The sequence below is a fragment of the Chlamydotis macqueenii genome, chromosome 2, assembly GCF_036417535.1.
Source record: "Chlamydotis macqueenii isolate bChlMac1 chromosome 2, bChlMac1.mat, whole genome shotgun sequence".
NCBI classification, from domain to species: Eukaryota; Metazoa; Chordata; class Aves; order Otidiformes; family Otididae; genus Chlamydotis; species Chlamydotis macqueenii.
The window spans coordinates 108,752,102-108,768,275 of record NC_141557.1 but is presented as its reverse complement, the minus strand read 5'-3'; the positions used below and the strand labels follow the sequence as shown (position 1 = coordinate 108,768,275).

Here is a 16,174-nt window from a genome sequence, read left to right as displayed (position 1 = left end):
GACAACATGGCAGGGCACAGGCAGTCCAGGAGGTTCCTGGAATGCGTGGATGATAACTTCCTCCTGCAGGCAACAGAGGAGCCGACAAGGAGGGGTGCCATGCTCGACCTTGTGCTCACCCACAGGGAGGGGCTGGTGGGGGATGTGAAACTGAAGGACAGCCTTGCCTGCAGCGACCACGACATGGTGGAGTTCAAGATCCACGGGGCAGTGAGGAAACTACACGGCAAGCTCTCTGCCCTAGACTTCAAGAAGGTGGACTTCGGCCTCTTCAGGGACCTGATGGGCAAAGTGCCATGGGAGGCGGACCTGGAGGGAAGAGGGGCCCAGGAAAGTTGGTCCACATTCAAGGAGCACCTCCTCCAAGCTCAGCAGAGGTGCATCCCGATGAAGAACAAGTTGGGCAAAAAGGCCAGGAGGCCTGCGTGGATGAGCAAGGAGCTACTGGACCAACTGAAAGTGAAGAGGAAAGCCTATAGAGGGTGGAAGCAGAGACAGGTAGCCTGGGAAGTCTACAAAGAGGCTGTGTGAGTGGCCAGGGATTGGGTGAGGAAGGCTAAAGCCCTGACGGAATTGAATCTGGCCAGGGCTCTTGTCTCACCATCCAAGCTGTGGAAGGCGCAAGCAGGGACTGGGAGAATGAAGAACCGCCCACTGTACTCGAAGAGCAGGTTCGGGAACATCTGAGGAACTTGAAGGTGCACAAGTCCATGGGACCTGATGAGATCCATCTGCGGGTCCTGAGGGAACTGGCGGATGAAGTTGCCAAGTCACTGGCCATTGTATTTGAGAAGTCGTGGTGGTCTGGTGAGGTCCCTGATGACTGGAAGAGAGGGAACATAACCCCCATTTTTAAAAAGGGGAACAAGGAGGACCTGGGCAACTACAAGCCTATCAGCCTCACCTCTGTGCCTGGCAAGGTCGTGGAGCAGATTCTCCTGGAAACCATGCTAAGGCACATGGAGAGCAAGGAGGTGGTTGGTGACAGCCAACATGGCTTCAACCAAGGGCAGATGGTGCCTGACCAATTTGGTGGCCTTCTATGATGGGATGACAGCATTGGTGGACAAGGGACGAGCAACGGATATCATGTACCTGGACTTGTGCAAAGCTTTTGACGCTGTCCCGCGTGACATCCTTCTCTCTAAACTAGAGAGGCATGGGTTTGATGGACAGACCACTCGGTGGATAAGGAGTTGGCTGGATGGCCACACTCAGAGAGTGGTGGTTAATGGCTCAATGTCCAAGTGCAGACTGGTCACAAGTGGTGTCCATCAGGGGTCCGTGCTGGGCCCAGCCCTGTTCAACATCTTTGTCGGTGACATGGACAGTGGGATAGAGTGCACCCTCAGCAAGTTCGCCGTGGTGCCGTCAACACACTGGAAAGCAGGGATGCCATCCAGAGGGACCTTGACAGGCTGGCCTGTGCCAACCTCATGAAGTTCAACCAGGCCAAACGCAAGGTCCTGCACGTGGGTCGTGGCAATCCCAGGCACAAATACAGGCTGGGCAGAGAACGGATTGAGAGCAGCCCTGAGGAGAAGGACTTGGGAGTGCTGGTGGACAAGAAACTCAACATGAGCAGGCAATGCGCCCTCGCGGCCCAGAAGGCCAACCGCATCTTGGGCTGCATCAAGAGGAGCATGGCCAGCAGGTCGAGGGAGGTGATTCTGCCCCTCTGCTCTGCCCTGGTGAGACCCTACCTGGAGTACTGTGCCCAGTTCTGGAGCCCTCAACATAAGAAGGACATGGACCAGTTGGAGCGGGTCCAGAGGAGGGCCACGAAGATGATAAAAGGGCTGGAGCACCTCTCCTATGAGGACAGGCTGAGAGAGCTGGGGCTGTTCAGCCTGGAGAAGAGGAGGCTCCGGGGAGACCTGATAACGGTCTTCCAGAACGTCAAGGGGGCCTACAAGAAAGATGGGGAGAGGCTGTTCAGTAGGGACTGTTGTGATAGGACGAGGGGTAATGGTTTTAAAATAGAGGGAGGTAGATTTAGATTGGATATTAGGAAAAAAAAAAATTTACAATGTGAGTTGTAGAACACTGGAACAGGTTGCCCAGAGAGGTGGTGGAAGCCCCATCCCTGAAAACATTCAAGACCAGGCTGGATGAGGCTCTGAGCAACCTGATCTAGTTGGGGATGTCCCTGTTCCTTGCAGAGGGGTTGGACTAGATAATCTTTGAAAGTCCCTTCCAACTCTAACCATTCTATGATTCTATGATTCTATGATCTGAATATTGATTATTTGATACAGAGGGATCTGCAAAACTAATAATTAAGTTGCAGGTAAAAGAACTTAGTAAAAAAAATGTAAAGTGGAGAAGGGAGAAGCTATAAAATAAACTGCAACACAACTGTTGGGGCTGTTGGAAGCTTAATAAGGACTTTTCTAAAAGATGGCCTAGTGTTGTGGTTGAACTTCATTTAGTATCTTCATTAATGACCTTAGTATGGTTGGGGCCATGCTGGTAGACCTCATTGATAATGTGTAGTTTAGAGATATGGTGAACGCAAAAAAAAAAAAAGGTGCATTTGATGTGTGCTAATAATAGAACTGCTGTTTTCTCATTTTAGTTGGAAGTAATGAAGGAGTAAAACTAGAGGCTAGTACTTAATCAAAGGTTTATTGCGAGTGTGATGAGTCATGAAACGGAGCAAATACAAAACTGTAGTTTTGTATTGAGGGAAGTATTAATGTCAAGGTTTTTGGCATTGATGAAGCTTTATCTGAATGCATCCCTGGCAGCACCTAGTGAGAGAAAATGAACCCAATGGTGCAAAGAAAGTCAAGAAAGTTATTAACATAAGTAGAATATCTTGCCTTGCTTATCTTAGCAAAATGAAGACTGAAAGGGGATCTGATTGCTGTCTATAAATATATCAGAAGAGGTAAGCACTGGGGAAAAGAAAAGCTATGTAGGCTAAAGGGTAGGATTCGTACAAAAAATGAATTGGCATCAAGTGGCTATAAATGTATTTAGATCACTAGGAACTAGTTGAATTTCAAATCTGAATCATGTCAATCTTAACCAACGTTCTAAAAATTGTGTGGGGAAAAATAATTTAAAATTCATCAGATACTGTCTTACAAAATGATTTTTTTCATGTGGACTTTAAAAGGCTTCTCTTAGGTCATGAGGTTACAATGTTCCTGAAGGTTTGGTAGGATAGTGATGATACCTTGTTATGTACTTAAGCTAGAAGCCAGTGTAGCATCATAGAATAGTTAGGGTTGGAAGGGACCTTTAAAGGTCGTCTAGTCCAACCCCCCTGCAAGGAGCAGGAACATCTTCAACTAGATCAGGTTGCTCAGAGCCCCATCCAACATGGCTTTGAATGTTTACAGGGATGGGGCTTCCACCACCTCTCTGGGCAACCTGTTCCAGTGTTCTACAACTCGCATTGTAAAATTTTTTTTCCTAATATCTAATCTAAATCTACCTCCCTCTATTTTAAAACCATTACCCCTCATCCTATCACAACAGTCCCTACTGAACAGCCTCTCCCCGTCTCTCCTGTAGGCCCCCTTGAGGTGCTGGAAGACCGCTATCAGGTCTCCCCGGAGCCTCCTCTTCTCCAGGCTGAACAGCTCCAACTCTCCCCACCTGTCCTCACAGGAGAGGTGCTCCAGCCCTCTGATCATCTTCGTGGCCCTCCTCTGGACTCTCTCCAAGTCCATGTCCTTCTTATGTTGAGGGCTCCAGAGCTGGATGCAGTACTCCGGGCGGGGTGTCACGAGAGCAGAGTAGAGGGGGAGAATCACCTCCTTTGACCTGCTGGCCACACTGTGTCATGCTACATTCCAAGACATTGGAAAAGCTTGACTGAGATACGTGATTCATGGTTTTTTTTTTTTTTTTTTTTGTATGAAGGGATGGATGTTAATTAAATTTAAAAGCAGTATACATAGGAGTAACTGCTCCATATGTGAAGTAAACTTAGTAATTATAATTCATAGGAGTATGATGTTACAACAATGTAACAGTATGATGTTAATATGGCCACAAAGTCTAGTAGACTCAATGAAAATAAAGACTTCGGGTTTTAATTTGGATGTCTGCTAAATACTACACATGTTCCACGTTACAGCTCAAGTTAGAACTCTAGCTGCTTCTACAGAAGTGAGCTGACTGCTCTTAGGAAGCGTGGCTGCATTAGTTTAGCTCAGTAGTGGGGTGTGAAGGTAATGTGGGAATGGAGTTTGTGACTTTGTCTGAGTGAGGAGACTGTGTGTGAATGCAGCTTTTAATCGGGTGTTTTGTTTTCCTGAGTGACTGCAGGATATGCAGTTCTTGGCTTTTGTGCTTCCAGAGAATGAAAGGTTACCCTGAAACTGAAGTGGCTGTTCATGTCTTTGGGAAGTAGTCCAGTATTAGCTAGACCCGTCTGTAGGGAATTTTAATGTCTGATATATAAGCCTTTTTAGACTGGGCTCTGTGTTATGTGCTGAGGCTGAACACCATCTAACTGTCCATCAGCTGAAACTGTGTGTTTTTTTTTTTTTTTTTTTTTAAATGACTTTCTGGGCTTTTGTCCACACTGGGCAATTGATTTGAAGTTACTTTGTTACATTGTTCGGGTACTACTTGCAAGGAAACCACTGAAAAACTCAAGAGCTCTGGTGTTCTGTTTCATGTTGGGGTCTGACTTCTGATACGCAGTTCTTGGAGCACACTGGGAAAAGTGCTAGGTAACAACTTCTGGTCGGGTCTTTTGTGGAAAGACTGATTCCTCTGTGCCACTGCAGCTGTCATCTGAGATGATTACAAGTATTCTGATTACTGCTGTAGAGTTTGAGGAGTATCTTCTACATTGCAATTCAGATCAGAAAGGTATATGCAATTGGCAGTTTTGTATTTGAGGATGCATACATATTTTAAGCTGCTGAATATTTGAATATTTTAAACAGCAGATCTGGATTTTTCAGCATCACAGAAACATTTTGTAAGCTATAGCAGGTTAAAATACAAAGCAAATTTAAAAGGAAAAAGAAAAGGAAAAGTTACTTGTTTATTTAGTTCTGTTGTTCAAGTCTGGTAGGATTCTTTGAAATCTAAGAGCCTCTGTATTATCAAATTCATTAGTTATCCTACCTTACGCAAGTAGAGAAAATAGTTACTCTAGCAGGAAGGGTTTGTAACAGCCCTTACTGAACTAAATTGTTAATATTGCATCTGTACTGAAAGATTGCTTGTACGTGTTACTTAGTTGTTTCAGGACTTTGGGCATAATTTGATGGTTTAAGTGTTCATATTTAGCAGTAGTAAAATGCCGCTACTGCTATTGTTATTTCAGTGGTGGGGAGTGCTTTAGGATGAATAATACTTTTATCATTAGATTTGTAAGTTTTTATTCTAGTAGAATTATGAGCTACCAATTTTAGTATGCACTTAGTGTGTATTTGTAACCAAATAAAGCTAACTTGCAAGTAAGGAATTCACAATGATGTGGAGGTTAAGTAACAAACATGCCTTTGATGTTAGTAACATGACAGTTCTTTAGTAATGGCACTCATTCAATAGGAAAAATATCAAGAATAGACATGTGAGTGAATTGGACTGCTAGATTTTAAAACTGAAGTTAAATACAAGCATAAATGTATTTGGATGAAGTTATTCCATGTTATATCATCTTATTAATAGTGGGTTTTTGTTGAGGCTAAAGAAACCTTTGACCATATTTAACATCTTGCCCTGTTTAACATCTTTGTTGACAACATGGACAGCAGGATGGAGCACACTCTCAGCAGATTTGCCAACGACACTGAGCTGTGTGATGTGATCAACATGCTGGAGGGAAGGGATGCCATCCAGAGGGACCTTGACAGACTTGAGAGGTGGACCCATGCCAACCTCATGAAGTTCAACAAGGCCGAGTGCAAGGTCCTGCGTGTGGGTCAGGGCAACCCCCAGTATCAGTACAGGGCTGGGTGGAGAATGAATTGAGAGCAGCCCTGAGGAGGAGAACTTGGGAGTGCTGATGTATGAGAAGCTCAATATGAGCTGGCACTGTGTGCTTGCAGCCCAGAAAGCCAACTTCATCCTGGACTACATCAAAAGGAGCATGGCCAGCAGGTCAAGGGAGATGATTCTCCCCCTCTGTTCTGTTCTTGTGAGACCCCACCTGGAGTATTGCATCCAGCTCTGGAGCCCCCAACATAAGAAGGATGTGGACCAGTTGGAGAGAGTCCAGAGGAGGGCCATGGAGACGATAAAAGGGCTGGAGCACCTCTCCTGCGAGGACAGGCTGAGAGAGTTGGAGCTGTTCAGCCTGGAGAAGAGAAGGCTTTGGGAAGACCTGATAGCGGTCTTCCAGTACCTCAAGGGGGCCTACAGGAGAGACGGGGAGAAACTCTTCGGCAGGGCCTGTTGCAATTGGGCGAGTGGTAATGTTTTTTAAATAGCGGGAGGTAGATTTAGGCTAGAGATAAGGAAAAAATATTTTACAATGAGGGTGGTGAAATGCTGGAACAGGTTGCCCAGAGAGGTGGTGGATGCCCCATCCCTGTAAAGATTCAAAGCCATGTTGGACGGGGCTCTGAGCAACCTGATCCAGTTGGAGATCTCCCTGCTCCTTGAAGTGGGTTGGACTAGACGACCTTTAAAGGTCCCTTCCAACCCTAACCTTTCTATGATTCTATGATATTTAACATTAAATGCAGGACAATCTCCTTTTAGTCAGTATTTTATCTAATGTATAGAGTAGGTAATGTTCTCCTTACCAGAATTCATGGTAACGACCTATACCTGTACTTTACCCTTGAGATAGATGCTTATTGCATTTTAAATGTGTTTCTTGGTCACTAACACCATGTCAGTAACAAGCTAGGGTAAATACGAAATTTTGATCCGTAAAGAAAATGTGAGGAAAGAAATTGTTTATTTTGTCTGCTTTGAAATGCAGCTGTATTGTGTTCTAGTCATTTCTCTGTCAGAATGGCAGGCAAAAGATTTCAATTCTTATTTCTCTTGCATCAGCCCACAGTAAAGCATACATGCCAGCATCTGCACAAACGCCTCTGGTAAGCTGAATAGCCGTATATAGGCTCTACTTGCCCCTTTGACAGAGGAAGATGAGCTCTTCTAGAATTAAAAAATTAGTATTATCTCAGCATTTTTTAGAAGGAAAAATCTTTGACAGATAAATCATTTGCATGGATGTGGATAGCGTGTCATTGTGGGGAACTCAGATTAAAAAAATCTGATGTTACCCATGATAAACAGTGCTAGCACAGAATCAGCCTTCAGGAGCTGTGGACATTGAGGTGTGTCGGCTTTCTTACAAAGCCTTTTTTACATTCTGATGTTTACATGCAGGTTGATGGTAAAACTAATAACTATTTCTCAAGTGCCAGGGTAGAATAAGAAGTGAAAGATTCTGTGTTATTGCTCTAATATATGGATATCTACCTGAGAGCCAGAGTTATTTGTAGATATTATTGATCTTGCACCTCCATCCACTGATTATTCCTGATCATTCAGGCCTACAATGTTGAAGTGTTAATCCATGAAACCTAAGCTGTTACGCTTCATAGACTGTGAATAATTTTAACATAGATAATTTGTTAGAGTTGGAATTTTTCTTCCAATTGAGGAAGGTATTTGAATGGTCATGGTTTTGGTATTTCAGGAGGAAGGAATTATGTTCATTGGCAAGACATGTTATGGATTATCTTCAGATTGTTTTCACAGAGGTTTGAATACTAACTTCTTAAAACTAATTTGCAGAAATAAACAGCATTCCTCTCACTTTCTTTTGTGTCAGCTGTGTCACCTATCCTTTTTTTCATAAAGTACTATAAAATTCTGTTTGGAGTAATTAAATGCTTTGTGCATATTTTAAGATCCATTTTCTAATCTGACAGTCAAGGTAGTTTTGACTCGCTACAGAACACTGGTCTTCTTTATTTAGACATCTTTCCATCAGTACCCTTGGTGGAAGATGATCAGGTCAGGGAATACTTAAGTAAGCTGGACATATGTAAGTCCGTGGGCCCTAATGGGATACACCCATGAGTGCTGAGGGAGCTGGCAGATGGAGAAACAGGCTGACAGAACCTTGTGAAGTTCAACAAGAAGTGTGAAGTCCTGTACCTGGGGAGGAACAACTCCCATGCACCAACACATGCTGCGGTCTGACTGGCTGGAGAGCAGCTTTGTAGAAAAGGTCCAGGGGGTCCTGGTGGACACCAAGTTGACCATGAACCAGCCATGTGCCCTTGCAGCAAAGAAGGCTAATGGTATCCTGGGCTGCGTTAGGAGGAGTGTTGCCAGCAGGTCAAGGGAGATGATCCTTCCTCTCTGCTCAGCACTGGTGAGGCCGTAGCTGGAATGCTGGGTCTAGTTCTGTACTCCTCACTTTGAGAGAGATCTGAACATACTGGAGAGAATCCAATGAAGGGTCACAAAGATAATTAAGGGACTGGAGCATCTCTCCTATGAGGAGAGGCTGAGAGACCTGGGATTGCTCAGCCTGGAGAAGAGAAGGCTCATGGGGATCTTATCGATGTATACAAATACCTGAAGGGAGGGTGCAAAATGGACAAAGCCAGGCTCTTTTCAGTGGTGTCTAGTGACAGGACCAGAAGTGGTGGGCACAACCTGAAGCACAGGAGATTCCCTGTGAGCATCAGGAAACACTTTTTTTTTTTTTTTTTTTTTTTAAATTTTGAGGATGACTGAGCACTGGCACAGTTTTGCCTATGGAAGTTATAGAATGTCCATCCTTGGAGATACTCAGAAGCTGTCTGGACATGGTCCTGGGCAGCTGGCTCTGGGTATCCCTGCTTGACTGGGGGGTTTGGCCCAAATGACCTCTGGAGGTCACTTCTGCCAAATGATGAGAAAAGCAATTATATTTTGGCCTAATTAAAACACTTTTTTTATATCATAGGAGTGTTGATTACATGAGACTATGGTAATTTAACTTATTCTTTCTTTACTCCATTGTTACTTCTAAGTCTGGGCAAATGAGTTGATGAAGATCTTACTCTGTTCCTGTCAGGTCTATCGTAAAAGTCAGTTAACTTGTTTTCAAAATTTTTTGTGCTGGCTTTATAATGTTGCTGCTAATTTTCATCCTGCTGGCTCTAACTCCTTTGTCATTCTTTGGGGCTCGAATTGTCAAATACAGTAAATGATTTTTCTTTGCCTGCCCAACCTAACTTTATTGTGCGCTGAAAGAAAACTACTCTGGCCAAGTTTGTTTTGGTAAAGGTGCCTTGAAGTTTTCTGTATATTTTAAGTGCTCTCGGAATTGCAAAGGTGATGAAGCAGTTGTGAAAAAATAGTATCCCGCTTAAATCTTATAATCCCAATAGTTACTGAAGTTAACACTGTAATTTAGACATTTTAAGGATTTTGGATTTTTTTGCCAGTCTGCGTACGTTTTAATGTGTACTTATACTGGTTTTAGATGTGGCTGAATATGTAACTTCACTGTGCCAAATTACAGCTTAAATAAACTTTAGTTCTGTGTGTGAAATGGGGTACTTTCTGGCAGTCAGCTTAGGTAGTAGCTTCTCTAACAGCTACGGTTCAGTATCTTAAATCAAAGAGGACAATATACTTAAGCTGTTTTGCATAAAATGCTATTGAATTTGTTTAATAATGCATGTTAATTTTTGTACAACTCTACAAGTTATCTGCCTTCTGAATAGCAAAGATTTTATGTAATAAAAATAAAATTATTTTTAATCAAATTATAATTTCTTATCCAATTTTAGGTAGAGGTGATGTTCTCTGACAGACTCTGTGTGTACATTATGGCAGCCTTACTAATTTTGAATTGAGCTTCTTGATAACCAAACATGTCTGCTTCTCAGAAGTTCTTTATGTTCTCTCTGTACTACCAACAATTAGAAATACTGACAGTGATCTTTCATCTAGCGTCCAGCTCTGGAGCCCCTGACGTAGGAAGGACGTAGACTTGTTGGAGCGAGTCCAGAGGAGGACCACAAAGATGATCAGACAGCTGGAGCACCTCTCCTATGAGGACAGGCTGAAGAAAGTTGGGGCTGTTCAGCCTGGAGAAGAAAAGGCTCCAGGGAGACATAGTGGCCTTCTAGTACCTAAAAGGCGCTTATAGGAATGATGGGGAGAAACTCTTCAGTAGGGCCTGTTGAGATCGGACGAGGAGTAACGGTTTTAAAATAGGAGGCAGATTTAGACTAGATAAAAGAAATAATTGTTTTACAATGAGGGTGGTGGAACACTGGAACAGGTTACCCAGAGAGGTGTTAGATTCCCCATCCCTGTAAACATTCAAGGCCAGGTTGAACGGGGCTCTGAGCAAGCTATCTAGTTGAAGATATCCCAGCTTCTTGCTGGGTGATTGGACTAGATGACCTTTGAAGGTCCCTTCCAACCCAACCCATTCTATGATCTTTCCCTGGGGTACCACAGGCTGAGGAGACTTGTCTACGCTCTTTCTTCCCAGTCTAGAGAGGTGTATTCATGTCATTATTTTTTCCCTTATGTTTGACCATCCCAGGCGACAGAAGGGTGACTTTTGGAGCTGAGGAACTGAAGGAGACCTGAATTGGAAGAGAAAATGACACTGTTGGTCAAAAAGATCTCAGGTCCTACCTGTCCAGTAATACATAGTATTTCAGTTTTGCTGCAGTGTAACTGGCAAGCTTGTGGTGAGCTAGGAAACTTGACACTGTGTTTCAGCAGTGGAAACTGGCTCTGCAGAATTTGTGTCATTTCTTCCTGCCCACTCATTGCTGTAGTCCGAGATGTGTAGTTGCTAGAGGCAACCCTGGCTTTAAATGTTATGGTGACTGTATTGTAAGATTGCCGGAATGGGAATTCACTACATAATGTTTTTGGAGATCTCTAGTACTTTTGAGTGTGATTAGCCAGGTGTCTGTCATTCCTTTCTAAGGCCCTTGTAAGTCAAAAAGACAGGAAAAATCTCTGCATGGATTGTTACTGCTCCATTCAAAGCAGTTGGAATAACCTGACACTCTCACAACTTTTATTCTAGGAAGATGCTGTAATTGGTGTCTTGAACTTACACTACTAAGTGGATTGCTCAACTGCCTATCCCTTTTAACATAGCTCTGACTCACAGAGATTGTTAGATTGAAATTACGGGTTTATAAAGCAATGATCTATTGTCCTTAGTCTTCACAGGTACATCAGTATAGATTGAGGATTCTATTAGTTAAATTACCACAGCTTCTGAAAACCCTGGTTGCAGATCCAGAAGTCCATTGTCTTAAGTTGTACAAATTCAAGAGCAAAGATAGTCTGAAGCAGTTTGTAATGAAAGTATTGGGAAAACGACAGTAGATGAGTACTGATGAATATTTTGTGTGGTGGGTACAGTTAGACATGAGCCTATCTGAGGTTTAAGTGCTCAAATAAAAACCTGTTTTGGCCTGAGTGTCATACAAGCAGTGGGTGAGATGCTCCTTTTGAGAGCATAATGCTGTCCTACTGTAGCATGTTTTCTGTGATGAAGTTAGCATGCATTTGTCTGTCTTGGTACATGTGCAGTGTCTGTATCCATCTCTGCCTGTTCTTTGCCTTGGTTAGATGTGGTCTGTGCCGTATGGCCTAAAATGTTTCACCTGCCTGTTTCTCCCTCTGCCTGCCTCTTCTCTTGTTTATCTCAAGGAACCGTAATGATTCAGACTTCTGCACTCGGGCTGTTAGTGCTGGCTTCTACTTTATTTTCCCAACTCTCCCAAGGGTAGCGGTATTTTTGTTTATGTGAATGGGAACTCCACAATCCTCTATTGTATGGTTTCTTTTTTGAAGGATATGTCATGCTAATTTAGATCATGCAGCTCCTCTGAACGGTAATATATATATTTTTTTTTTTTCTGATCTATTATCCTTGTGTCTGCTCCTGCCTGTCAATGCTCAGATCAGTGCTGTCTGTCAGTATTCCACTAAACTACCAAAATAGCTGGATTCTGCAGGAACACTGGAATTTAGTTGTCTTGTCCTTTTTGTGCACTGGTTTGTTACCAGCTATTTATTAAATCTGATGCTTGCGAGTCTTGAGAGGCTTTATACAGCTTTTTTTTTTTTTTTTTTAAAAGCTTTTAGAAAGCAGGTGGAAGGTCAAGCTGTCAGAAGGGTGCTGTAGACCTTGAAAAAAAAAATCAGTCCACTCTGAAAGAAATGTCTGATACTAAAAAATGTCCCTGAGCTAAAGGCTTTTTTTTTTTTTTTTTTGGCAAGTATCCAGGAAATGCAAAGAAGATTTTATTATTATTATTATTATTATCTGTGGTGTTAGAACTGATAGTAAATATAAAAGTAATGTAAAGAGTATTTTCAATCCTATCTCATTATTATGCACTTTGAGAAGGCAGGCATGAGGGGACCTTTCATGTGTCAAAAAAGCCAGTATCTTTTTTTCAAGTTTAAAAAACAGCTTATCATCAGTTTATAAATTTACTGCTTCTTTGTCTTGAAATAAGCTATTTTTGAATAGTATAGTTTATTTTCTTGATGACTGTGGCTTTCAAAATGAGCCTCTGAACTGAGCCTTTTTTTGCTTTGAGCAGAATTTACTTAGTAATAGTAGCTGAGAAGATTGAGAAGCAGAGCTCCTCAGGTTGTCTGGAGTTGCAATTGAAAAAAAAGCAAAACAACCCACACCTTTGAAAGCCAGATTCAAGGTGTTGTATGCTGCTGGACACTGCAAAGGCAATGCCTAGGTGTCTACTAGTAAAATTCACAGAATAACTTCCTCAAAAAATGTTTGTATAGCTGCAAAAATAAATGTCTGGTCTTTTCTGAGTGTATCGCCAGTCTTAGATTTAGAGGAGTATTCAGCTGTCTGCTTTTAGTTCAGCTTGTGGTATGGGTGATGGGAGTTATTTTTGGATGACACTCTATAAGTAAATGCAATTGGATCCTGCAAGAACCATCAAGAGGCAAGTGGCAGGAACCTTTGAAGTAGTTTTGTAAGTCTTCCTCTTCTCTTAGGGGCCGTGTGAAATGTACTTGGATCGAGAGGATGACTATTTAGTCCACTGTGTAAAGCAAGATTGGAAATGAAGTTTGAGACAAGTAGTACTGGTTTCTATTTTCTCAAAAGAGTCTCATTGAATGTAAACCTATCTCACGTGTGTCTTCATCTGGGTCTTGGTATTCTGGTTCTCAGTAATTCCTGTTTTAGTCCTTTATTGATTTGTGTCTTGGTGTTTTGTGTCAAAACTCTGTTTAGCACTCTCTGAAAATCAGGGATTTGGATTGAGAGAGTCATAGAAACAAAGACATCAGTCAGATAGTGAGCCCTCTAGTGTAGTAACATGTTGGATAGTGGCTGGTACGATTTCCTTCAGAGTAGTCCAGACACCTCTGTGGAATAAGGTGTCCAGAAAATAATTGAATTCCTTTGTCTCATGCAATTAATGGTTTTGTTGTATCTTGCCACTTGTTCATATCAGGTATATTTTGCATCCTATTTAATATAAAGTTTGATTTCTTTGTGTTTTTTTTTAATGGAAAAGTAGTTATGTTTTCAATGCTGATTAAAATTGTTTTGTAGTAGTTTGATGTTGATATGAAATTCCATTTTCTAAGTTACGTTCTTGTAGTGCCTGTGCAGTCTTGCTTTCAGGTTACGTGAGCATGAGGGAGATTTAATACAGCTCAGAACACTGTGAACCTCACTTGCTTTTTGTGCTGTTACTGTATGGCATCACATGGAGGTGATCTCTGTTGGAAGACATGCTTTAGCAGCTTGACATTAAAATTATACATCTTGTCCAATCCAGTTTTAGACGCAATTCCTATCCTAATGGATTAGCAGAGATACAGTTTAGAGAATACACTTTATTGAATAGATAAATGTGATAACTACAGCTTATTTCTATGGATCAGTTAGAGTATATACATAAACCGAGTACCATCTCTCTTGCTTGTTTTGAGTTTAAAAGATGAGGATGATGTCTGATTTTGTCAAGTCTGTAGGAGCTCAGAAGCACAACGGAAGTTGAAATCTCAAGAGCAGTTAGTGTATTTCAGTAGCACCGTGTTTTCTTTCCTTAAACTTTTGTAAGAGTTACAAAGTATGTGTTGCTTCTATTCCTAAAGAAAAATCCAGCAAAATGCATATGAGCATTACTTTCTAGGTATTTAAAGTGTTAAGAAAGATTTGTTAAAATTAACATATGTATATATCAACTTTTTGTGCCAGCAGCTTGAGTCTATAATACTATTTATTTGTTCATTACTGTAATGTGTATTGTTATAACTAAGGTGATAGAGTGTGCTTTGCATGCAATAGTGTATGTGCATAACAGATGTATGATTTAACTTTTAGAAGTTTATTGCCATCAAGTTATAAGTTGAGTAATTGGTACTATATGAACAGATTTATTTTCCGGAGACACATGCATATTTAAAAAAATCCAACCTTTTTTCCAGGTCCCTTTACAGATGTAGTAACTACGAATCTTAAACTACGAAATCCATCAGATAGAAAAGTATGCTTCAAAGTTAAGACCACAGCGCCTCGTCGATACTGTGTGAGGCCAAACAGTGGAATTATTGACCCAGGATCATCTGTAATCGTTTCAGGTAAAAACAAATATGTGCAGTTGTGGGTTAGGTGTTTTTAGGCCTTTCATGAAGTTCTCGAATGTTTGATCTTAGAGGCTATTTGAAGTATGTCAGCTTTTAAAAAATATTTTTATAAAAAAGAAAACTGTTCACCTGCATTAATGCAGTGTCAACTTGATGTAGAGCTGCAATGATACATGAAAAATCCTTCGTACAGAAATACTTGCCATTTTTCACATTTATCTGCAACTCTCTGTGGAAGAAGGAAAAGTAAGTTGGAAATTGGCATGACATTGACAATACCTTTGCTTCAGACTACTATATTCATGCTTCTCTCTTGAAGCAGGGCATTGTTTGGCTGCACTGATGTGTTTAACATTTGACAGTTCATTACATGAATTAAAAAAAAAAATCATAATTGTAGACTAGTTGTTTTGACCATAGTATTGGTCCCTGAACTCTATTGTTTCATAATTCTGCCGTTTATCACAGTAGTACATGTTAAATGGCAATCATTAAATTGCTTTTAAAAATTATATTTTTTTGTTTTTATATATTTTGTTGTTTTAGGTAGGTGGATCAGTTTGTAGCCCTTAAATTTGAAAAATCTAGTACATGTCGCTATAGAGACACTCACTCCTTATTCTATTTTTGTATTTTGGGTGAAGGAATTGAAAAAAAGAATCCTTACTTTTCAGCAGAGTGTGAGCTCTGAAGCTAGACATTATTTTCTTTTTTTTTTTTTTTTTTTTCCATGAAGCTCCATGTAGGTTTGGCTTACATACTGCATTCTGACAAGCCACAGAATTTTGATAGCTGTACGTATAATGGCCTAATCCTATACTGGACTGTACAATGTTGAAAAGACCAAGTGTTAGTAATCATGGGAGGAGACATTCTCAAGAAAATGGGAAATGACTAGGTATCGGTCTTCTGATTTGGTAAATGATTTTTATAAGTTATTTATTCTCCTGATCATTTTGAGGTAGGAATCTCCAGAATAAAAGGGAGTCTTAAGCCAGTGACTGTAAGTGGTGAGAGACTCTTTATTTCTCTGGACCTGCTGTATTTCCCAGCTTGGAGAGAGGGGACTAGAAAGGCTGTGGTCTTACAGATTGTAGAGAGATCATAAGCAGTACAGATGTGAGCTCCTAGATCTCCTATGTCTGGAAAGCTGATTTTTGTAGAACCCTTGGAGAGCTGTAGCAAACCAAAAGGGAAACATGGAGCAATCATCAGAGCTTTTCAGATGTGTATCTTTATACCCCTTGGGACGTTTAAAAGAAGCAGTAGAACTAGCTTCACATGATGTGTTCAGATGCTGCAAGGAATAACTCGGGAAAACTTTGTATTTATGATTGATTGAAACCTTAGAATAACTTTCCTTGTAGGAGATGCACCAGTTTTCTAGTCTAATATGATCTGCAGAACTGCAATATTACTTACCATGAACGGTCCAGCGTCTTGTGGATGAAAAATCATTTTACTGAGAAGTGGTTCAAGATTCCAGTAGTCAAAAGCCTACTTTATTTCTGTCTTCAACTTACAGCCATTTTGTCTTAACTGTGTTTTTGATATGGTAGTGGAGATCTCTTCTGTGGGTAGTCATACATCACAATCAAAATATTGCTGGACTTTC

The 16,174-nt window shown here is 41.3% G+C and overlaps 1 protein-coding gene across 1 annotated transcript in view; it reads left to right on the top strand.

The window, feature by feature from the left end:
• Positions 1 to 16,174, top strand: part of VAPA (VAMP associated protein A) — a 39,485-nt gene that overhangs the window by 10,288 nt on the left and 13,023 nt on the right. The window contains exon 2 of the mRNA XM_086740618.1: positions 14,401 to 14,553. Coding sequence (XP_086596744.1) covers positions 14,401 to 14,553 — 153 coding nt within the window. The remainder of the gene's footprint in view (positions 1 to 14,400; positions 14,554 to 16,174) is intronic.